The sequence below is a fragment of the Panthera leo genome, chromosome A2 (genome assembly GCF_018350215.1).
Source record: "Panthera leo isolate Ple1 chromosome A2, P.leo_Ple1_pat1.1, whole genome shotgun sequence".
Taxonomy (NCBI): domain Eukaryota; kingdom Metazoa; phylum Chordata; class Mammalia; order Carnivora; family Felidae; genus Panthera; species Panthera leo.
Genome location: NC_056680.1, coordinates 106016906 through 106043048, shown reverse-complemented (window position 1 = coordinate 106043048; position 26143 = coordinate 106016906). Strand labels below are relative to the sequence as shown.

Below are 26143 nucleotides of genomic sequence, written 5' to 3'. Positions count from 1 at the left end.
ACCATGGAAATACAAAAGGCTATAAGAAAGTATTATTAAAAATTATATACCAATTAATTGGGCAGCCTAGAAGTGAATAAATTGCTAAAAACATACAACTTTGGAAAATGTATTAAGAAGAAATAGAAAATTTGAAGACTGATTACTAGCAGCGAAATTGAATCAGTAATCAAAAAACTCTGAACAAATGAAAGTCCAGTAACAAATGGCTTCACAAATGAAATCTACCAAATATTTAAAGAAAAGTTAATACGTATTCTCCTCAAACTATTCTAAAAAATAGAAGAGAAAAAAAATCTTCTAAATTCATTCTGTGAGACCAGCATTACCCTGATACCAAAACCAGATAAAGACACTACAAAAAAAAGAGAAAACTACAGACCAATATCTCTGTTGAACATACGTGCAAAAATCCTCACAAAAATATTAGCAAACCAAACTCAGCAATACTTTTTAAAAAATCATTCACCCTGATCAAGTAGGATTTCTTTCTGAGATGCAAGGATGGTTCCATATTCACGAATAAATCAACATGATACAAGAGAGAGGATAAAAAACATATGACCATCTCAACAGATGCAGAAAAAGCGCTTGACAATCTACAACATCTATTCATGATAAAAACTCTCACCAAAGTAGGTTTTGAAAGAACATTCCTCAACACTATAAGGCCATATATGAAAAACCACAGCTAACATCATACTCAAGAAAAACTAAGAGCTTTTCTTCTAAGATCAAGAACAAAACAAGGATGTCCACTCTCACCAATTTTATTTAACACAGCAGTGAAAGCCCTAGCCACCGAAATCAGACAGGTAAAAGAAAGAAAAGGCATCCAAAAGGGTAAAGAAGAAGTAAAATTTTCACTATTTACAGATGACATGATACTGTATATAGAAAACCTGATAGGCTCCACCAAAAAAAAAAAAAAAAAAAAAAAACTGCTAGAACTGGTAAACAAATTCAGTAAAGTTGCAGGATACAAAATTAATGGACAGAAATTGGCTGCATTTCTACAGACTATTAATGAAGTAGCAGAAAGAAAATTTAAGGAAACAATCCCATTTGCAAGCAACAAAAATAATTAAATGCCTAGGAATAAATTTAACCAAGGAAAGACAAGTTGAAAGACCTGTACTCCAAAAACTAAGTCATTGATGAAAGAAATTCATGACACAAACAAATGGAAAAATATTCCATGCTGGGTTGAAAGAAACAATATTGTTAAAACATTTATACTACTCAAAGCATTCTACAGTTTTAATGCAATCCCTGTCAAATTACCATCAACATTCTTCACAGAACTATACCAAATAATCCTAAAATTTGTATGGAACCATAAAAGACCCCCAAATAGCCAAAAAATCTCAAAAAAAGGAGAACAAATCTGGAGGTATCACAGTCCCAGTTATTAAAGTATACTACAGATTTACAGTAATCAAATCAGTATAAAATGACACAAAAATACACACATAGATCAATGGAACAGAATGGAGATCCCAGAAATAAACCCATTCTTGCAAGGTCAATTAACTTACAACAGAAGAGGCAAGAATGTACAATGGGGAAAAGACAGTCTCTTCAACAAATGGTGCTGATAAAAGTGGACAGCTACATGCAGAAGAATGGACCACTTTCTTATACAATACTAAACAAATACAAACTTAAAATGGATTAAGGACCTAAATGTGAGACCTGAAACTATAAAATTGCTAGAAGGGAACACAGGCAGTAATTTCTTTGACATTGACTGTAGAAACATTTTTTTTTAGGTATGTCTCCTCTGGCAAGAGAAACAAAAGAAAAATTAAACTTTTGGGACTACACCAAACTTAAAAGCTTTTGCACAGTGAAGGAAACCACCAACAAAACAAGGCAGCCCACTGAATAGGAGAGGATATTTGCAAATGATATATCCAATAAGGAGTTCATATCCAAAATACATGAGGAACTTCTATAACTCAACAGGAAGAAAGCAACAATAATCCTATTAAAAATGGGCACACAATATAAATAGATATCTTTCCAAAGAATACATACAAATGGGCAACAGACACATGAAAAAATTCTTGACATCACTAATCATCGAGGAAATGCAAATCAAAACACAATATAACCTTATATCTGTCAAACTGGCTAAAATAAAAAAAGAAAGAAATAGCAAGTGTTGGTGAGGATGTGGAGAAAAAGGAACCTTCATGCACTGTTGGTGGGAATGCAAATCGTTGCAGCCATTGTGGAAAGCAGTATGGAAGTTCGTCAAAAAAAAAAAAATAGAAATACCGTATGATCTAGTAATTTCACTACTGGGTATTTACACAAATAAAACAAAAATGCTAATTCAGAAAGATATGTGTATTCCTTTTTTTATCACAGCATTATTAACAATAGCCAACATAAAGATGCAACCCAAGTACCCATCCATAGATGAATAGATGAAGAAAATGTGGTGTGTGTGTGTGTGTGTGTGTGTGTGTAATATACAAAAAGAATGAAATATTGCCATTTGCAACAACATGGATGGACCTAGAGGATATAATGCTAATTGATATGAGTCAGTCAGAGAAAGACACATACCATATGATTTCATTCAAGTGGAATTTAAGAAACAAAGCAGATAAACAAACAAAGAAAAAAAAAAAAAAAGAGAGAGAGAAACAACCAGAGTCTTAAATACAGTGACCAGACTTGTGGTTGCGGGGGGTGGGGGAATGGGTGAAATAGGTAAAGGGTATTAGGAGTACACTTACCTTGATGAGCACTGAGAAATGTACAGAATTTTTGAATGATGGTATTATTTACTTTAACATAACACTTTATGTTAATTATACTTAAATCAAAAAAAAAAAAAATGTGCTACCCTAGAGACCCATAGTCTGAAAATAAGGCATCATCATGCCCATTATCCAGCCCCACAAGAACCTGTGCTAATGGAGAACAAGGGTCCATGTCATGAATTTAACACATTTATATTTAGGAGAAATGTGTTGATTATATAATATTCAGTGTCATGCCAAAGTAACAAACAAAATCTTATAAATTGAAAAAAGGCATTTCAGAATCCTCATGTATATCCTTTAAATATATAATATACTTTGGACTCATAAGGGACCTTAGAAGCCCTCTAGCCCTTTCTCTCATCATTTGATGTATAAGTTGGAATGTGAAGAAAAAGTGACTTTGTAAATCCATTCAAGTTCTCATCCAATGGGCAAATGAAATAAGCCAGGTTAGAGGTTCAGAAGAATTTTTTAATGTACTTTTGTGTGGTTTTATTATTAAATATAATATATAAGACTAATTAAATAGAAAATATATAGTGTTGAAAAGGAACAAAATATCATTCATGATTCCATATTTCAGAGATAACTATGCCCAGTATATTCTTCAAGATGCAAACCTTGCATTTTATTTTCTGAACACACACATCACCCTCCCCAAATCCCTTCCCCACATATTGATTGATACAGGTGGTAACTTACCATATGTATTTTCATATCCTCATCTTTCCTTCTATAATTCGAGTTTATAATAATATTTTAAACAAAATTTATCACTTATGGCATAACAATACACTAGTGTGGACTTGAGATGTCCAAAAAACTTCGGCGTTACTGAGATTTAAGCATTTTAACATCTTACCAGTGCCGTTTTACTTCTTCCTGCTCACATTCCTTACCTCCAGTTTCTGGTGAGGTTAACAAGATTAAGAAAGAACTATCAGGGCGCCTAAGGGGCTCAGTCGATTAAGTGCCCTGCTTTGGCTCAGATCATGATCTCACAGTTTGTGGGTTCAGCCCCACGTAGGGCTCTATGCTGACAACTCAGAGCCTGGAGCCTGCTTCAAATTCTGTGTCTCCCTCTCTCCCTGCCGGTCCCCTGCTCACACTCTGTCTCTCAAAAATAAATAAACATTAAAAAAAAATTAAAGAAAGAGATTTATCAAAATTATCTTTCCTTATTATTTGTTCTCATCATGGCATTATTTTTCATTTCCTTCATAGTATTCATTATAATTTACAATTTTATACCTTAGTTTCTGTTCTAAATCTGTTATCCTTATTGGACAGCAAACTCCAGGAAGGCAAAAATAGTATCTACTTGCTTTCAACCCTTTAAAGTCCTAGCATAGGGTTAACACATAATAAGAGCTTGGTAATTATTTGTGAATGAATCTGCAAATCAGTCTGCTTAAAGAAATAGTATCCAGGCCATATGTACAGAGTGGCACACACATAGAGGGAAATAAGCTTAAAATTATATAAACAAATATGTTTGAAAATGTTTGACTTTAGTGAATAAAATGCATGCCTTTCAAGCCTTTTTATGTACATATTTTTCAGTCCACAGAGAAGTAACATTTCTAGTAATTTAATCAAAATAAGAGCTTGAATTCAAAATCAGAATGTTTTCTTTCAAACCCTAGTTCCACTATTAATTAAATCAGTTAATTAGCTCTGTGTCTCTTCTGTAAAATGGGGATAATACTAGTATCCACCTTGTGGGTCTATTTGAGGAGTAAATGAGATTAAACATATAAAACTATTGTACACTAACTGCCCTTATTAAATGCTCAACATATTTGTGATAATTATTTTTGATTTACCATCATTATTATTCTGGGCTCATTTTCACAAATAGACTGGTAGGAAATTTGAGAGAAAGGGAATTTTCATATGAGACATAGAAGAGGGAAAATAACTAAGGTATATTATTACACTGGGACCCTTTACTTTGTGAGATGCTTTTAATATACTGCCTATATTTTACCCTTGAGGAAAGGGTAAAACCCAGGTTTGTCATTAACCACCTTGTCATACATGCATCCCAATATTATAGGTAACTCTCCTGTGAAATTGTTTACATTTGCCCTAACTTGAAATTCTCTTCTTGTTTACCCTGTATGAAAAATCTCACTGCATCCCTCAGCAACCAAGCAAGTGTCTACATTTTCCTCAAGACTCTACTCAAATGCTACCTCTAATTACAGTCATTGCCTTCATGTTTTTTCCTATCATTTGCCATCATGATGAGAATAGGTCTTTATAGATGAACTCCTCCATTTCACCATGAACTCCTTTGACTTGTTTAGCAGCATCCTGGCTCTCAGATAGTGCGTATTAAATGTTGAGTGGGAGGAGGAGAAAAGGACAGTGATAGAGAGGGAGACATAAATGGAAGCCAAAACAGTACCATGGGACTCTAAAACCTGAGAAGCCATCAGTGGAATTTCCTCTCAGTTCAATGCCTTATTTCCTCACAGCTTCTTGATTCAAAGTTAATTTAAGTGAGAATAAAGCAGTTCATTCCCTTTATCTTCTCTTGATATTTTCAAAATTGTGCTACCTTCTTATGGGAAGAATCAGATGCTGCATCGGAAACTTTATTATTTGTTTTGTTGCAATTATGTGCTAGAGCAAAATACAAAGAGGCAAGTTTTTAGAAATATGTTTTCTTTTTTTTTTTTTTTTTTTTTTATTTTTGGGACAGAGAGAGACAGAGCATGAACAGGGGAGGGTCAGAGAGAGAGGGAGACACAGAATCGGAAACAGGCTCCAGGCTCCGAGCCATCAGCCCAGAGCCTGACGCGGGGCTCGAACTCACAGACCGCGAGATCGTGGCCTGGCTGAAGTCGGACGCTTAACCGACTGCGCCACCCAGGCGCCCCTAGAAATATGTTTTCTAATAGAGCAAAGTGTTTGTTGCAGAAAAGGGAGGAATATGGAAAACAACTAAATGAGAAATATTTATGTATACCACTACCCAGAAATAACTTCCCATAACATGTCTCTATATTTTCTTCCTATACTTTTTCTTTTATCTGTGATACAATATGCAACCCAAATACATGGGTTTTTAAAAATTTATTTTCACAACCTGAAATTGTAACAAATTTCTTTGAAAGCATGAATGTCAAATAGGACATGACATGAAATTTGATTTGTAACTGGATGAACATCCTGAAAACAAGAGTGAGACATATTCAAGAAAGTGAACAGTTAAGTTTTCTGCCAAAATGAAGACAGGAATGGCAAGAGTCAGACCTAGGGAGGTGAGCAGGGTGAAGATAATCTGGGTTTGGGGTTTTATCCTAAGTGTAATCTCAAAGACTAAGTGTTATTAAGCAGAGAAATGGTGTGATCAGGTCTGCATTTGAGGGAGACTAAGTAGATGTGGGGCAACCAGTTGGGAAGCTATTACAATTACTTTAAACTAGGATGATGATATCAGAGATGAACAAATGGAAGTAAGTAAGAGGAGTCCTTGGGAAGAAGCAAATCAAAGTGAAGGAAGAAAGAAATGTGTAACCTCATTATACTGATCACCAGGGAAATTCAGACTAAACAGTGAGGTATCATTTTTTTCTTCCATTTTACTGGACATAAAAAAGAAAAATTTGCTCCTATCAATTATGGGCTATAATGTGGGGAATATTATATCCTGCATACTCTTATGGTTAGAATATAAACTGCGTGGCCATTGTCAGTTTCATGAATGCTGGCAGAAGGCACACAACTTCTGAGTTAGAGATGAAGTATAGTGTATTACTCATAACAATAGCAGTAATCAGACTATCAGCCTTTTGGCACTGGTTCCCAAATTGTAATTGCCACAGGACAACATGAACGGGGCCAGATAACATCTGTCTATGCAATGTGTGGTGTTGCAGAACTTTTCTGAGCATGGGGAAAGCATTACTATAGAGTAAGCTTGCCTCCCTTTTGCTCCACAAAGAGACATGTTATTTTTCAAGACTTTTCACTATTCAACTTTGAAAAGATAATGCAGAAAAAGGACCAAGCCTTACACCCCAGATATACCAAAATGTGACAAATCCATGCAGAATAGTTTTACAGGGCTACTTGTGAGAGTATAACCTGCCAGTAGCTTTCAAACCTGTATTCTTCAACCTTGAAAAACACTCATATAAGAAGCTCTGCATAAATATATTCATTGCAGCATTGTAATAGAAAAGATAAAGCCTAACTTTAAATAAAAGAAAGTCTAACAGTAGAATGTTCATATTGTGGTACTTTATGCATTAATTAAAATGAAACAAATTTAGTGGCACCTGGGTGACTCAGTTGGTTAAACGTTCAACTCTTGGTTTCTGCTCAGGTCGTGATCTCACAGTTTGTGAATTCTAGCCCCACATTGGGCTCTGCACTGACAGTATGGAACCTGCTTGGGATTCTCTCTTTGTCCCTCTCTGTCTGCCCCTCCCCCACTCATGCCCTTGTGTGCTTGCTCTCTCTCTCTCTCTCTCAACATAAAATAAAATAAAGTAAAATAAAATAACATAAAATAAAATGAGACAAATCTATATAAATCTATATATACAAAAATACCTCCCTAGGACATGTTTTTGTCTGAATAAACCCAATTACAGAGTATGCTACCTTTTGCCTTTTTTTAACTGACATACAAATTAATCCATATATTTGAAATTGAACCAATACATATATGAGTACATAGAAGAGGGAGAAGATATGTGGATGAATATACACCCAATTCATAATTAATTTTACCTCTGGATAGAGACAGAGATGGACAAATGATTGGGAGTGATGGTGAAAGTTGCCATTTTGTGTAAAGTACATATTTGTGCATAACTTGTTTAATTTCTCAAAGTTAATTGGGGGCACCTGGGTGGCTCAGTAGGTTAAACATCCGACTTTGGCTCAGGTCATAATCTCACAGTTCATGTGTTCGAGCCCCACATCAAGTTCTTTGCTGACAGCTCAGAGCCTGCAGCCTGCTTCAGATTCTGTCTCTCCCTCTGTCTCTGCCCCTCTCCCAGTTGCACTCTGTCTCTCTCTCTCTCAAAAATGTTAACAAATTTTTTTAATAAAAAAATAAGAAATAAGTAAAAGTTAATTGGGAATTCTTGACCATTGATAGATTTGAGAAAGGAGAAAGAAAAGTGTCACAGTTGACCTAGGTTACCTGGCTTAATCATTTGGGTGGATGGTAGTGAAATTTGAAAGGATGAGAACCTTTAAAATGTTTTAAATTTTTTTAATTTATTTTTGAGAGAGAGAGAGAGAGAGAAGCAGAGCATGAGCAGTGGAGGAACAGAGAGAGATCGAGACAGAGAATCTGAGGCAGGCTCCTCAGTGCTCCTCTGTGCTGACAGCTCAGAGCCTGACGTAGGGCTCAGACTCATGAGCCACGAGATCATGACCTGAGCTGAAGTCGACCACCCAACCGACTGAGCCACCCAGGTGCCCCAAGATTGAGAACTTTAAAAATGAATAGGTATTGAGGTGCTTCGGTTGCTCATTCATTTAAGCATCTGACTTCAGCAGAGGAGATAGTAAATAGCAGGAATAAGCAAAACCAAATAAAACATGGGAGTGAATGTCACAAAAGCAGGGGCTAAGGAAAGAGACTTCGTGAGGAAGCAGTGGTCACACATCCAAATGCTGCTGAAGTATCTTATTAAGATAATGAAGTCCTTTGATTTTAGCAGCACGAAGAGATGTGACTTACAAAATGAATGATGAATTTTAATGGAATGTTGAGGAAAGAAGCCAGATTTTAATGGTTTGAGAGGTGAGTAGGAGGGGAGCAAAGTCAGAAACTTGAAAAGATGTTTGGTTGAGAAAGAGGAGAGCAGTGGTGAAGGTGACTGTTGTAGGGGAATAGGCCATCCAGAGGTTTTCTTCTAAGCAAGTGGCTTAAAAGCAGCTTGAGATTCGGATGGGAAGGAACCCGGGGAGAGGGAGAGTGCGTAAAAAATCAGTAAAATTAAGGATATAAAGCAGAAGGAGGTGGGCTTGCTTTGTAAAGGTCAAGAACCCATAAATCTCTTCCAGCATGAAGCAGAGGCAAAGGGGAAAGGGCAGGTGGTGATGTGTGCAGCTCTATGCTGATAGAATGTTGAAGTCAGGCTGATCTGGTGACTTCTACTTTCTCTGCTGTAGGTGGCATGGACATATATTAGAGATAAGGGTGATTTGCAGATTTGAAGAAAGAGACATAATCTTTGTGTAAAATGGGTTGTTGGTCATGTGAAGCTTCATTATGTGGAGACCACTGGATGGAGGATGTCCACCATTCTCATACCTACCATAGTTATTGATTCTGAAAATTAGATGTATGTTGGGACGTTAGACTGAGCCAAGTCACATTAAAACTCTGTTATGATTCTTGCAGTACATTAAAACTCTGTTTTAATTATTATTTCCTAGAAATAATACTTAAAGACATAATTTAAAAGCGAAGAATTAACCTTCTCCACCTTATGCACATGGATATATATCTGACTAAACTGAAAAGCCAGAGTAGCCATATTTTTGGAGTGCCGTCTGCTAATCAGTCTTGTAGAATTGGCTGGCTGCCCTGGACCTGAAAAGAATTCCTGTTTGCCTTTATGTTGAGTTAAAGAGTGGGGCATTTGCCCCCAGTAATGGAGGCATCGCTACTTCTTGCTTGGCCATTGCACCACCAGATGTATCTTATAAATACTCTAATGGATAGTGGTGGACTAGGAACGTAGGAGATAATCTGATGCAGGCAGATGCTAGCAGTCAAGATTACTCAAGCTGTATTGAAATTTCCTTTGCACCTGGCACTGGAGGTGTTAGCCATGCCAGTTCAATCCCCCCAACACAGATGTTCTTGTTGTACCACTTTGTGTGTATAACATTTAGGTTTCTGTTCAGCTTTGCCATCGTGCACATAAATACTGTAATCCAAAGACCACCCATTTATTAGTGCACCTGCGTCTTCAACCAGATCTCTTTTATTCTTTTCGATGAATGCGCAACATTTTTTTTTAAATGAGACAGCCATAGGGTGAATAACCTTTTGTATCTGTCAGATAGCTTAACAATGATGATGATGACAAAAATAATACCAGATCCAAAAAAAAAAAAAAAAAACAACCAATATTATGAAAACATGGAGCTAAACTGAACTATGTTTCAGCAAAAGATATATTATTAACTTCTGTTGTAAGCTTTTATTTCTTAATAGTGAAGAAGACAGATTATATAAATAGATTTTTTTTCTCAAAGTTATATTCTCATTTTTTTCTTCAAATAGGATTTTGATAGAGCTTACCTCTTAAGAAGCAGGTTTTCCTGTATGTGAACCTCTGAAACCCCCATTTTAAATTAATAGGACTGGAGCTTTGTGCAGCTGAAGACTGGATATGACCTCCTGAATATGGGATAAAAAAAACCCTTGGAGGGAGGGAAGATCATTACTCTAGAGAATAGCCTTGTGTAGTTGCTGTCCTACTGAAGTGGGAAAAGGGCATCAAAATGTTTTGATCTTGTTTTTATAGTTGCAAGCAGTATCTGTATCTTTCCAAATACCTAATTTTGAAATATATCACTCTATGAAAAGAAATTTCATTGCTACTTAATTTTGGTTTGGGGAAGATAGAACTGCCTTTCATTATTCATTTGAAACAAATAAATGTTTAAACATGCACTACATTTTAAAAATTGATGAGTGGTGATGGTTTTTAAAGTTTTTTTTTTTCATCAGTAGTAATAGTTTTCCAGGTTTATACTCATGTCCTGCTTGTTTCCACTCTGCATATAGCCATGGTTGTATTCTGTTTGGGAGTTACACATGCACCCCACAGAGAAAAGAGAAACGAGGAGGGCCATTGTATCAATATTACTCTGCTAATTTAGTAATCCATTGTGTAAAACACATAGGCTACCAAGAAGCCAGCTACTTAGGGATGGAGTAGAGAGAAGAGACTACAAAAGAAAGAATGAAGAAGCAAAGAGGTAAATGAAAAAACAAAAAAAAAAAAAAAAAAACAAAAAAAAAAAAACAATAAAAACTAGCTATACCCACGTGGCTTTGAATGGCCTTTTGTTTATTTCAGACAATTCTTGGAGCCCTAGGATAGGACTGAGCAAATATTAGTAGTGAATTCAGTGAGTAATTAGAGAATGTAGTTAGCCTCCGAGGCTACTTGTACTCCTGTATTCCAAAATTAAATGCATAAGGTTCGAATGAAGAAAAATGAAGAAAGAAATAAAAGCCCGCTTCCAAAGATACTCTAAAATTAATGCAACAGTTTGAACTCTTCATTTTGAACTCTTATGTTCAATACAGAAATACTAGCATTTGTGTACACACAGGCACAAAGAAACATTAATTAATAACTTCAAAGGGAGAGGGAAGGAGAAAATTTATAAAGAGGGGGAAATTGGGGCTGTCTGGCAATGCCTGGCAGTCAGTAAAATGGGTAGAAGCTATTTGTGGTAGAACTTGAACTCCCATTAATAGTTCCTGCCTCCTATTTCAAATGTGAATGTTAAGTAGAATATACTTGTTTATCCTAGACTAGCCTGTGTTCTTTTCAAGTTTTTAAGGAGTTCTAATACTGCATTCTCATCACAGTTCAAGAATCCAGACTACCAGTACTCAATACACTTGTTCCATCCTTGTAGAACTTTCCTAGTTCTACAAAATGTTATTGTTTATGATGTTAATAAGCAACTATTGAATGTCTGTCCTGTACCAAGCATGGCATAAAGAGTCTTGAAAATATTTACACTGGGTATTTTGTTTTAATTTTTGTTTACATTTATTCATTTTTGAGAGACAGAGAGAGACAGAGCACAAGTAGGGGAAGTGCAGAGAGAGAGAGGGAGACACAGAATCCGAAGTAGGCTCCAGGCCCGAGCTGTCAGCACGGAGCCCGACACGGGGCTCGAACTCACAAACCACAAGATTATGATCTGAGCCAAAGTCGGATGCTTAACTGGCGGAGCCACCCAGGCACCCCATCTCACTGGGTATTTTTATTTCATTTTATAGGGAAAGGGACAGGTGCTCGCAAAGATAAAATATTTTTTTTTAAGATCACACAATTAACAACTTAAGGAGTAGCAATCTGGACTCAGACGCCTATTTTAAAGCTTGCACGTTTACTCACTGCAAAACCTTCCTGAGAAGATTATAGTGTTTACAAACAAAATGTTCAAGGGTCACATGAGAAATTATGTTAATAAGTCCTACTAAGTTTTTAAGGTTGTTAATTTTTAGAAAATCTGTTTTACTTTGAGGATATAGCATTGGGATCCAGTTCTTTCTTTTGTCCCACATTTATACTCTCACCCTTGCTGTGTTCATGTCCTAGTTCCCAAGTACAATAAGGGAGTAGAACTAAAAAGTTTGCCATTTCAGGATAAATATCATAGTTTTGCTTTGACACAGATATCAGTCAGGGTTTTTAGTTGCAAACAACAGAATCATGTCTCGCTTGTGTAAGAAAAAAAGAAATGTATTTAATAGGAGCCCCAGGACCTCTTCAAAGGACAGAAAATTAGGCTTAAAAGCCACTCGGCCAGAAACCACACACGGACTACATCACCTGACTTGTCCATTGGAAACTTTACGGTCATTGCTTCTGTGCACAACTATAACACCTCAATGTAGAGATGTTGGAGACAGGATGCTACTCCAGGGCCTCTGACACTACTCTGTCAGAGAACAGAATAACTCCGTGCCATCCTGGTCGAAGTCTTTCTTCCTGGCACCTCCTCCTTCACCACTGACTTCCAAACTAAAGTTTTGCACTAGTGCACCTGATTGGCAAAGCATAGGTCACATGCAGATGAATTACTGTCTAATGGGTCACACTCTGAAGGGTCACCTACTGATGCATCACACACTGATGGTTCACATGCTGTTAGATCACATGCTGACCCCAAAGGAGGCAAAGGGAGTGAGCTTCTGCCTTTTCCTGAAGGCAGAATTTATGTTCATGAAACAGAGGGAGGTTGCTTAAAAAATATTGGGCAGAATTTGCAATGACGTACATATAGCTAGAGAGTATTATGCTAAGTGAAATAAGACAGAGAAAGACAAATGCCGTATGATTTCATTCATATGTGGAATTTAAGACACACAAATAAATGAGCAAAGGGGAAAAGAGAGAGGCAAACCAAGAAACAGACTTTTGATTATAGAGAACAAATTGATGGTTACTAGAGGGGAGGTGGGTGGGAGGGTGGGTGAAATAGGTGATGGGGATTAAGGAGGGAATTTATTGTGATGAGCACCGGGTGATGTATGGAAGGATTGAATCACTATATTGTACACCTGAAACTAATATTACACTGTATGTTACCTGACTGGTATTTAAGTTAAAACTTAAAGTATTAGGCAGAAAGAGGGACAAACGTCTTCAACACCTTAAATAAGAGTAACAATATAATAAGAGAAAAGGTAAATTAAAAGTTATTTGCAACATCTATAACCTCTATCTCATTTTTTACTCTAACGCTCATTTTTCCTATCATATTGTCTTTCTCCTAATTGACTAGATGGTAGTAACTTATTTACATTGTATTTTACTGCTAGTGTTCTATATAATACAATTTACTTATCTATCAGGAATCTTGCTCACCTGCCTCATGCCAAAACAGTTAACGCATTAAATAAATTTTAACCAATATAAGGTTTACTTATATCTTAGAGTTTGTCAGGCTTTTGCATATATCATTAATTGATCTTTGCAACAATCCAATGAAGCCAGAAGAGTATATGATATTATTTCCACTTTACAGTTAAAGAAACTAGACTTTGAAGGAGCCATATGATTTCTCAGCACCAAAAATCTGATTATGTTGTGTATTGTATTCAGTATTTCAATGGGGGGGGGGAGCAATAGCCCTTCATATAAGTCCAAACTCTTTAATGTGATTTATAAAATTCTGTATACATGCACGTGTTTGCTCTTTGACCCTACTTGCTGTTTCCTTCATACCCCATGAAATTCTCTGCTCCAGCCAAATTGAACAATTTCTAGGTCATTTTAAGCATCAGGGTTTATCTCACCTTTACTGTTTTTTTGCACATGCTATTCCCCTGCCTGAAACCACCATTGCCTACCTGTTCACCCGGCTCAGACTCATTCTTTCGGTTTTTGCTGACACATAGCTTCCTCTGAGAAACTTTTCTATAAGGTTGGTTAATTTCCTTTCCTAAAAACAACCTAGCATCTTGAGCTTAGCATTATTATAACCCCTATCACATTTTTCAGTGTGTGTTTTAATGAACTGCTTGCCTATATGTATTCTATACACCACCTGCTCTTTTTATGAGACTAGTATCTCTATGAGGATATATGCCGTGTAATTCATCTCAGTAATATCAATTCTGTAAAGATTTGATGGCTTGTAGTTAGCACATAACTTTTTTTTTCTTTTGAATATGTGCATTATTAAATTATCATCTGGTTAGTGTTCTATATCAGAAATGATCTTATTCAGTCTATAGATTTCTTTGCTTATATTTATCCATCTGTCTGCATCTCTGTCTAAAATATAATATGTATGTGTACATTTTGTTATTATTCATTTTGTTTGATATTCATTTTGTTATTATTGTCTACCTATAGTCTGCCATTCTAAGTTTTATGGATGTGGTAAGGATTTTCCATATTTTGGCTCTGGGACTTTTTGCAGTTAGTATTCTAAGCTCGGAAGACAAAATCATAAATGCTTGGTGCAGCCAGAAGTGAAATATTCTAGGCAGGGACTTTGTTGAATTGTAAAGGGCATTGCTTTGCCTAAGATGAGGAGATTTGCAAGGAGAGCAAATTGGCTCAATGTTGCCAGATCCTCTAGTCTTTCAAGAGACTCAGAAGTACATGTTTATGTGGAAATCTACTTATTTTTTAACGTGTTAACCATAATGTGAGAAAATACTTGTGTGTATATATATATATACATATATTTGTATATATATGTATGTATATTTGTATATATTTTGTACATATATATTTGTATATATATCTGATAAGGAATGAATATCCAAAATTTATAAAGAACTCCTGCAACTCCTTAACATAAACAAACCCCCAGATAACCTGATTTAAAAAAAAAAGGACCCGAATAGATATTTCTCAAAAGAAGACATACAATGACCAATAAATGTATGAAAAAGTACTCAGTACCACTAATAAAGCCACAGTGAGATACCACCTCACACCTGTTACCATGGCTATTACTTAAAAAAAAAAGTGGTGGCAAGAATATAGAGAAAATGGAACCCTTGTACACTGTTGGTGGGAATGTAGATTGATATAACCAGTGTGGAAAATAGTATGGAGGTACCTCAAAAAATGAAAAAAATAAATAAACTTTTATATGATATAGCAATCCCACTTCTTGGTATAGATCCAGAGTAATTGAAATCAGGATCTTGATGAGATACATGTACTCATTTGTTCATTGCAGCATTATTTCTGATAAGTAAGATGTGGCAACAACCTGTATGTCCATCAACAGTTAAATGGATAAAGTACATATATGTAGGTTATTCATGCAATGGAATATTATCCAGTTTTAAAAAAGAAGGAAGTCTTGCCATGTGTGACAACATGGATGAAGGAAGACATTATGCTAAAGGAAATAAGCCAGGCACAGAAGAACAAATATCCCATGATCCCACTTATGTGAGGAATCTAAAATAGTCAGACTCACAGAAACACAGAATAGAATGGTAGTTATCAAGGGCTCTGAACAGGGGCAACAGGGGAGTGTTGGTCACAGGTACAAAGTTTCAGTTGCATAAGAACTCAGAGGGGCACCTGGGTGGCTCAGTCATTTGAGCATCTGACTTCAGCTCAGGTCATGATCTCACGGTCAGTGAGTTAGAGCTCTGGTGTAGGGCTCTCTGCTGACAACTCAGAGCCTGGAGCCTGCTTCTGATTCTCTCTCTCTCTCTCTCTCTCTCTCTCTCTCTGCCCCTTCCCTGCTAACACTCTTGTGTCTCAAAAATAAATAAAAACATTAAAAAAAAAGAACTCACAGATACATAGTGTAAAGCATAGAGCCTATAGTTAATAACACTGTATTGTATCCCTAAAATTTGCTAGGGGAGTACATCTTTTAAGAAGTGTTCTTATTGGCAAAAAAAAGAAGGGAGGAAGCTTTTGGAGGTGAAAGATATATTTATGACATAGATTATGATGATGGTTCTATAGGTATATACTTCTCTTCAAACTTGTCAAATTCTATGTATTAAATATATACAGCTTTTTGTATAACAATCATACCTCAATGAAGTTTTTTTTTTCAAAGAAAAAATTGACAGAATAAACAAAGTTAGCAACAACTTAAAATTTTATAACACAGTGGGGTATAAGTCAAACAATCCTGTGGACCATATTCGGCCATCTGGCCAAGTATTTGTGACTCTTGCTCCCTGAAGAGATGTTCTGAGACTCCAAACAAAGTGGAAGATTTTACGAATGAAGAAAGAGAAAAGAGAGGTTCTGCTGGACCAGGCAGGGGAAAGGGTTACTATGGTGGGTCCCGAGAACAGAGTAGAACCATAATCGGCTCCTGGAAGAGTTCCAAGGAGGTGGTGGTATGACATCCTCAAATGGATGGGCTGTGAAGGTATTGTCCACCTCCAATGAAGAGCTGGGAGGCCGCCTCCAAGGCTCAGGAAGGTTCCCTCAGTCCCACAGGTGCATCAGGAGACCAGCTTGTATACTGTAATTAACACTGACAATGTAACAGACTAAGAATGAGAGGCTATTGTCAAATTGCCCCGGCTTTTATACAAACTTCAGAGAGGAAATGGGCCTTTAAAATATCTCAGATGGAATTTACTGATAAGATAGAGTCATGGGAACATAGAAGCAGAATTAAGTTGATTATCAGGAATTAAAATTATGATATTTTTGTTGACACCTCATCTTGTGGGTGTACATTTTCCCACACATATAAACATACAATGAAAACATGTTCAGGTTTTTCCAAATAAAAATTTCCCAATTTCAAAGAATTCCATGCACATAACTACCAGAGATAGAGCTAGGAAACAACTCATAGCAATATATTTCTTTTCCTCCTTGAATTGAACCACCTGAGCATATATGTTCCTCTCCCATACCCATGACACTATTATTAACATTCTTTATTTTTGTACAGAAAATAATCGCCATCCTAATGGTCTATCATGGGTCTTGGCTATTTCATAATGTTCCAGAAACATTCACTCTAAACTTCCTTTTAGTCAGTTGACTAAGAACTTGAACCACTTAGTTCTCATGGGCAAAGAGCCAATGAAGATTTTCATGAGACAATTTAAGTCATATTAACTCCTTACCAAATCATAAGCCCTGTATTTTCTCAGCCGTTTTATATTTCCCAATTTAAAATCTATGTGGAGAGTCAGTCTTATGGAATGAGGTATGGTCAGTGACTTAACCAGAGACCTCAGGCTAATCATCTCCTCATTCACATGTATCTAGTTAGACACACATACAGACACACTTAGAAGGTTCAGTTCACCAAGGCTTACTTGTAGAACTGTGTAGGAGAGCTGCAGTCAATCAGAACAATTGATGCTCTGGGTCATGTCATAGTTGAACATGGATGTGTACATTAAGCCTCTCTATTCAAGTTTCCATGTGTTAAAATTTCATCCATTATAGCACAAAATGTTGAGATTTGTGAAGAAAAGCATTCTCCTTGTTTTTATGTGATTTAATATAATGTATATCAATGATTTCTGTGAAAGTTAATTAGTTAAAAAACATTAATAGACAATATGTTTAAGTACAATTACTTCAACTCATTTTCCTCTTATTTAGGAATACCCTTGTCAGTTAGTGACGTTTCGTTTTATGTTTTCTTAAATAGATGGTACTGCAATGCTCTGTTAAAATGATGAAGAGACAAATATCTGCCATTTCCTTGGAGCGGGGGTCGCGGGTGATGGTGGTAGAGAACAGGATGACACTTAAGTAACTTTTATGGCTGTTATTTGACCAGAAGCTTCAGATTGTCTAAATATTTCAGATTGTCACTTGACACTTCAAGTTACTCTTTGTTCCACACCTACTGAAGTAGATGAAGACTGGGCATTCTTCCAGTGGCCACCACACTATACCTCCTAGAAACATAAATGAAGCTTTATGAAGCACTTTGACCTCATTTATCCCATGCAAAAGAATTCTCTTCACATGTCCTACAACCTCATGATATTGGTCATGGCTCCAGTGTATGTGAATGCAGAGGACCTGCTCTGTAAAATTTAAGGAGGTGCCATTCCTTTCACTAGAATGTGAATTGTGAAGCTAGAGTTGTGTGGTTTACAATCTGGACAACGGCATACACTGGCCAGGTCCTATAGGATCATAAGCTATTCTTTTTGTTACTGTATCCTAGCTGACTAATTCCTATTTAAATGCTTTAATGCTAAATATTGTGGTTAGATACATATGAACTTTCTCTGAATGTGGGGGGATCATTGCTATTTTTGAAATGTATCCATTATCAGGACAGAAGAGTGTGAGAATGAGGCAAAATCAAAATATGTATCCATCTCCAAGAGCTATTGCTGATTTTGTAGGTTATTATCTGCTCCTCACTCCAATTTGTTATTGGCTAATCCAATTATCATCATAGGGGGAAATTGTGATTGTTTTTGTGCATGTCCTTTTACATGGGTGCAGAAAAACTTCGGAGTATAGAAAGAATATGAGTTGGAACCTTTTTTTTTTTTTTTTTTTTTTTTGGCTACTGTTCTTTTTGATACTAATCCCCAAGCAGAGATTATTCGCACATCTGTTGATTTTTTTTCACGTTGCACACATTTGCACCTTTTTTTTAATGTTGACTGAATCACTTAATTGTAGAGGAGCGTTCATTTTAATGTAAATTTTACAGTATTACATGAGTGAATGTATGAAAATAGCTTGGAACAGTTTAAATTGGGCAGAATTCTGCTTTGATCATAATGTGCCTCTTCAGCATTAAAATAAACTTGCAACATATGCTGAAAAACGTGTAATAAGTAAGTGCCTCTTGCATGGTGACTTATCTGGAAAAAATAAATCATCATTTAATAGAATTCAAAATTCATAAAATACTTCTAACAACTAACAGTGTAATGGTATGATTAGCATCTTATGACAAATAAGTAACACACTATTTCTGATTTAAAGAATTTTTAGATATTAAAAATGCTATCAAATTATAATTATTTTTGGAGAGATTTGAAAATAAAAAATTCAGTAGGCAGTTATATAATACTTTATTATATTGTTACAGACGTAATCCTAACTTCTTTACACTATTGAAAAGATAACAAAGAATGAGCAAATTGATGTCAACTTTTACAGCGGTCAGTAAAAATTAAATTACCAACATTCTTGAATCACAATGAGAATAGAGAAGAATTAATAATGACAAAGGAGTTTCCAACAAATAGAATGGCTAGATAACAACATTTTTGCCTTTTAAATTTACCTTGACAAGATATTTTTAATTAATGGCAGTTTTCCAAAGAATCTTTCCATCAGCATCCTTGAGAGACAGAAAGGAACTCTCATATCATGAGCAGAACTCTAGATGCTCACTGAATAACTGTTGACAAATAGCTTATATTCTCTGCTTTTCCCCATCTGTAAAATCATATACATAAGAAATGTTATTGGTTGCAAGTTTAAAAAAATAAACATATCTAACAATGGCCTAAGCATAGTTCTTAATTACTATGAGTATAGTTAGGTCATGAAAAACCCTGGGAAACTAAATAGGGCCAGATTAATAAAAGAAATACTTCCACATAAAAGATGATCCATCAATGTTTACCTTTAATCAAAAGGAATACATTTGTCCCTTCAAAAAACTGTCTCTGAAATCATAGGCCATTCTCTCAACCCTGCCCCTCCTCACCAGCTAGGTAAAACAAATTCAAAGGTGAGTCTGTCTTTTGGCAACAGTTACAGAACACTATCAGGAAAACTTCAAGTGTACTTAATACAGTACATTATTACTAATTCAACATTTGCTTATTGATTGTCTGTTCTATGCCAGATTGTGCATTTGGGGATATAAAAACAAACAAAACAACAACAAATTGTAAAGCAACACAATGTATGATTCTTACCCTTAAAGATTTTAAGTGAATTTGGAGATAGTGGTAATATACAGACATGTGTTCTCCAAGCAGTCCTCTCTGTGGCGTTTCAGAGAGCTCTGTGTGAATGTCCCCCAGAGCCCATAATATCAGCACATCCTAAACCACACCCATCATGTTTTCTACTTCCCCACTTGTCCTTTCCCCCAACCCCCCCCCCCCCATTTTGATTTGGTGGCATGGCCATCGGTTTGTCTCCCAAGCCTGAGCGTGAGTGTCACCATGCCTTCTAACATTTCCCACCTCCCAGGTGCTGATACTGCCAGTTCTGCCTCATAAACAAATTTCTCTCTCCTGCACATGGCTCCAGCCTTCCTTACCTCCTTGTTATCTCTCACAGGATTCTTTCAGCACTTCTCTCAAAGTGATCGCCCTGCTTCTTAACCTCACTTCCTTACAAGCCATCTTCCACATGACTCCCAAAATGTTCTTTTTAAAATGTAATCTAATCACTTATCTGCTTCACTTAGAAATCTTAACTGGCCTCCAGTAAACTACAAGGAAAATTCAAGCAACCAAGCACGGTTTATAAGGCCCTTCCTGATGGAGTCCCCATTATGTCATTTCTCACAGCTTTTCTCCCTGCTATTTGGAAGCCAGAACATGGAGATTTGTGTAGTTCACTGGACATAGCGTGTGATTTAAATGTTATTTTATTTTCATGCATGTTTCTCATCCTTGAAGAGCTTCACTCACCCTGACATCAGATAACTAAAATTTACCTTCAGTGTCATCAATTCCAGAAAGATTTTGCCTAAAATCTTAATATCCCAACTCTCCCCACCCCAGCCACCATCCATACTGTTAAACAGTCTCCTTTTTTCGCACTTATACTTTGAATATTTCTACTGTAGCATGATGTATACTACATTACATTATTTACACATCAGTTCTCTTAAAGATAAAAAGCTCTTTGAGATTAGAGACTATACCTTCATTCACACACATCTCAGGTAGCTTCCATGCTACCAGGCCTGTATTGATCTACTGAGCATCTATTTTGTGCTTTGTGTAACTGTGCTGTGTGAAGTAAATGGATAAATGAATGAATGGAAGTTAGGTAATATTATGAAACAATATGTATAACATAACAAAATAAATATGGAGATGAGACTTAAGCCAGGAAAATAAAAATTCTTGCCAAAATCCCTAATCATGATGAAACAAAATGAGATAATTGGAAATTCATAATAGTTATGTCAAAATGGGGACTGCTTTTGTGAGTGGTGTGGAGGAAAAAACAGACTTGGACCAAAATATTGATAATGATCAAGGTCAACAGTAAGGAGTCTCATGTAGACCATTAGGCAATGAGATGACCAAAATGCAAAGTGATGTGTGCCATTTTTTTAACTGCTAGGTCTTACGCTCTGGGAGCCACACTGTGTGACTCTTTGATTCTGTGATTGTTGCCTCCCAGTGTAGGTTGAGTGCCAAAGGGTCATAATTGATACCGTGTTTTTGCAACATTTAGCAAAGGGTGATGACATAAGAGAAAGCATTACAGAAAAGATGTTGTTAGCTGAGCCTTAAAGAACTGACAGAGTTTAAATAGGAGAGGACGAAAAAACTTTCATATTTGAGGGGAGCAGAGTAGTGACAGTCAAGCCTACTTAAAGGAACAGAAAATAGTAGTCTGGACAGGGGCTTAGCATTTGCATAAAAGAGTATTGGAAATAAAGATTATGGGTAGCTAAATGCCAAGGTTCTTGTTTGAGGAATATAAATCACTTAAAGGTGACAGTGACGGAGAATGACACTACCAAGTATATTGAGGACTATGAATCTGGCAATAGAACCGGAAGTAATGTCACTCACTTATCATTTAGTTGCGAGTGAGAAAAACCCAATTCAACTGGCTAAACAAAACTAGTTTGTCTTAGTTTAAACATTTAAATGTAAAATGATTGTAAAAGAGACAAAGTGGATATATTCGCTCACGTAATGGAAAAATCTATGACTGTATTCAGAAATGCCCGAATCCAAGTGTTCAAACCTTTCAGGAACCATAATATCTCCTACCATGCAGTAGCAAGTTGCCTCTCAGGAGCTCCAGACAGATGCCCGGTTCTGAATGTGCAGTAAAATGTGATCCTCTCCTTTCCAATGATTGTATTAAGAGTCTCTGTTTAGTCTTGCTTACTACTATATACCCAGCACCGAGCCTAGCAACTGAAATATATGTTTTTAGTATTTTTCTCCTTTTTTTTGTTTTGACATTCTTGTCTTTGTTATTTCTGAGATTATAAGGATGTAGTGAAGGACAAGTGTCTTTTTTGGTAATATTGCTGTCCAGAGTTCTGAGATACTGCGCACTTTGTCATCACTACTGCTTTTACTTCGGAAATCATCAAGCAATGGCATAGTACAATCGTTGTGTTAATTTAGTAGCCTAATAAAGAACTTTATTCCAGTGGGCTGCCACTGGTCCAGTCATATTATAGCTTGGTTCTGCTTACCAATTCAATCCCACTGAATTTTGGTTCTACCATGCCTTGCACCTAGAGCACCTGAGCATCGTCTCTCCATCCCCATTACTTGTGGAAATAAGAGCAGTCTCTGTCCTATTTCCGCCCATAGGTTCACAGTGAACCTAACACTTTGCTGAGAAGCCTGCAGAATGCTGGCCTAGTTTCTCTATGCCCCTTCGATTCCATGATTTAAATGCTCTTTGCTTCACCCTATGTAAATTGGGGTTCGGAAGACTGACATAAATGTTGTAGGTAATAAAGTCTTGGGTTTGTGACCTCAGAGATTTCTGTCTTGTGCAACCCATCCCAAAACTGTGGAAGGCTAATATGTTAGCTTTCAAAAAAAAAGTAAAATCTCAGATGTTTCACCTCTTGACAACGATGTTCATTTCCATAATGAAAGCTTCTTTTCTCACCTATGTTCTCCCTAGACCTCTGCTTGCTAATTCTTTCTTACTGCTCTCATCTCCTGGCTTCAAAAATCTTCTCTTTTTTATTGATGATCCATATGGAACAGATTCTTCTTACTTAGAACTCAAATTAGCATTCCTTTATGAATCTGTTTAGTCCCAAATGCTAGTTTCTATTATTTGTTGAGGAAAAAGAAAAGAACTGGATAGATGGAGAATAGGGGTCAGAAACTCTACTAATAATTCACTTCTTTGACCCTATTCCCGTACACTTGGAGCCCAAAGATAAAAATTCCTCAGTCCAAAATGAGTTTCCATAGTCATTTTCCTTGGGTACCTTGGTTTGTTTCACACCTGGTGACCTTTGGTTAGGTGGCCTGCATCCAAGAGAAGTTGTGATTCCATTTGCAGCTTTTGCTCCATAATACCTACCTTTCTACGGGATCGATGCATACCAGCTAACTTGTTGAACAGAAACCACTGGTAATATTCTTTGAAATATGTATCTCAATTATATGGGTACTATTTGAGAAATAGGACCTTTCTAATAATATTTTTCCAATGAACTTGATGCTCATTTTGCATTTTTACCTAAAATTAACAAAAAAAAAAGTTACTAGGAAGATTCTGTACAGAAGCTTTAAACTATGTGGCAAAAGTGGCGATCAGTCTAAACACATTAAAATTCTATTTTCCTTTACAAGTGTTTGCTGCAGATGACCCCCACTGATCTTAAATATATTTCTGTATCTGTAACTGAATAGAGGTTTTCCGTACAGCATGTTCTAATGGCACTCTGGCCTTTAGCCAACAAGGCACTGAATAAGGCTATTTTTAAAATACAGAAACTGGGAACAGCTGCAGCAATCAAATTTGATAAAAACAGAGAGGAACTTTGCTTTTTTTTTTTTTTTACGGTTTGTCCAAGTTTAGACTTCTTTCATAGAACCGCTTTTGTTCTGTTGTATGAAGGGCTACAAGACTAATACAGTGAAGCCCTTTTAAACAAATAACTTTTAAAAGAATACAACTAAATAGAATAATTTTTCACTATACAACATTATCAGTGCAAAAGCGTTTTAAACTCTTTTAAGAAGAATATATCTCTTATAAGAAGAGGTAGGAAAAGAATGAATTATATTAACAAAGTTTGGACTATAAAAGAGGTTTGGGCTCTCCCTACCCACAAAGCAACTCCTTGAAAGGGGAGATAAAGTCCTTAGTTTTTCAGTGTTGGAAATCTGAAAGTTTGCATTTGAACTTCTCCTATGTACTCAAGTGCTGTTGGGGGCAAAGGTACTTCGAATGTTCCATTTCTACTTTTCACATAACTATTAGTCACAAATGTTGCTGTATTTTCTGAAAGTTGGATTAATATCAGTGCAGTTCTTTTATAAAGATAAAATGACATGTTTCTTAACATGTAAAGGAAAACTTTCTCACAGAGACCTTTTGTGCTTATCTGAATCCCTCAACATGTCCATGTACAAGGGCTTATTCTTTATTTTTTTTTTAAATCCAAGCTCTTTGGAAACGTGTCAGTACATGATTAATAAGTATGGTGAGGTGACTAGATACTGAAAATTTCCTATACAGTAGTAGATTGCAAGTTCTCTCTTCTAAGTGATTTCATGTGTTGAAAGGATTTCTTTGCTAACTTTATAATTGACATGACAAAGGATATTTATTTCTTACAAGTATTTACAAGTGGGATTAATTTTAAAATCCCATCCAAATAAAACTACTTGTGTCAACATTAATTCAATTTAGTAATCCAAGATGTAATTTAATTCTTTTTCTGTAACCATAAAGTTATAAAATAAGGTTTTCTTACTACAGAAGAAAGAAAAAAAAGGAAGGATCTATATGAAATAAAAGAATCTAGGTATACACCAAGTTGTACTAACATGTTAACAAGTAGCCTTTTAGATAGGATGGTTCATCTGTCTACAATCTATTATAAGCCTTAAAAAATGAAGGGAAAAAAAAGCAGAATCTTCTGACTCAAATCATTCTTTACTAGAGGCACTGATGAGTCAAGAACAGCTCATCTTTAAACCATGAGGCAATGATGCTATTAGGGTGTTGTTAGAACTTGAGACCATAAGAGTTCCTGTCTCAGTTCTGCTCTGACGTCCTGTGCTCAGTTGAGCGGGGGGGGGGGGGGGGGGGGGGGGGGGGGGGGGGGTCCTCAGTTCTGTAAAACAACAAAACCCCTTAAACATACACACTATTCTAACCAGCAACTGTGGCATTCCTGTTGTGCAGAGCCCTGAAGTCAGCAGATTTTCAAGGATTCTCTGGCCAGACACCAGATTTGAGGATATAATTCTATATTTGATGAATACCAAAAAATTCCAAATGAAGGTTGCTGGGATTTAATTATATTTAGTCATGGAGCCTCTTTTCTGAAGAAATACTATTCTGAAGTATGATTTACTTCTGACCAGCAGGGTTTTATACAAATGGTCTGAAAAAGCACAGTCAATCCAATATAATGGAATCTTTCAATCCCTTGTTAAGAGTACACTATTTGTATGTAACCAGGATAAACTGGACATAAAAACCAGCTCTGTTATTCAGTAAATGACTATGTGTCATTATTATGTTTTGTTCTTATTTTAATTTTCAGTATTAATTTATAAATGAGATCAAATTCATTACCATGTTCTTAAAACGTTACTGTTTTTCCTAAGTGTTTTTCATACATCATTGAAACTAAAATAAGGGGACAATAAAACATTGTATTTTGTAATCTATGTCAAGAAAATAACATTTTCATATTGCTGCTGGATACTGAATGCAAAACTACAAAGTCATATCTAAAGTAATATTGGCACTGCCTTCTAATAAATTGATTTGAATTGGGGTGTTTTCTTTTTTAATTGTTGGAACTGCTTAATTCGTAGGAGAAGACAGTTGGTCGTCTCCCTGATGACTTCACCCTTTTAGCAGGCATCAGTGTTGGGGCTCAGGATGCCCCTCCAGAAGCTATTCAGAATTTGCTGACATCAGCCATCATTCATGAGCACTTGCTTTGTTTAGTGATGGTGCTAATATGAGGAGACACGTGAGGTAGCTTGGTTTATGGAAGAGGGCAGCAGAGGCATGGTGCTGTGAAAACATCCCCACACACACTAATGGCTCATTCACACAGAAAACAAGCGACGGCCTTCAGTCCCTCCACAAAGCTTAACAAGAACAAACTGACTCAAGAACCCAGAAGCACAGCGTTCAGAATCACTGCTAGCTTGTGCTCACAAACTCTCTGTTTACATTTAGTCATAATACACATTGTCAGTTGCAGCAATAGATTGCTGTGGGAAGTCCTTAAGCTGA

General features: G+C 36.2%; 1 protein-coding gene across 9 annotated transcripts in view; it reads left to right on the top strand.

The window, feature by feature from the left end:
• The window catches only part of DGKB (diacylglycerol kinase beta), a 715307-nt gene that overhangs the window by 645410 nt on the left and 43754 nt on the right, over positions 1 to 26143 (top strand). The window contains exon 24 of one of the 9 annotated variants that reach the window (XM_042919271.1): positions 17640 to 17711. The exons of the other annotated variants lie outside the window; for them this stretch is intronic. Within the exon in view, the coding sequence (XP_042775205.1) occupies positions 17640 to 17662 (23 nt within the window). The 3' untranslated portion in view covers positions 17663 to 17711. The remainder of the gene's footprint in view (positions 1 to 17639; positions 17712 to 26143) is intronic. 9 annotated transcript variants of the gene reach the window in all.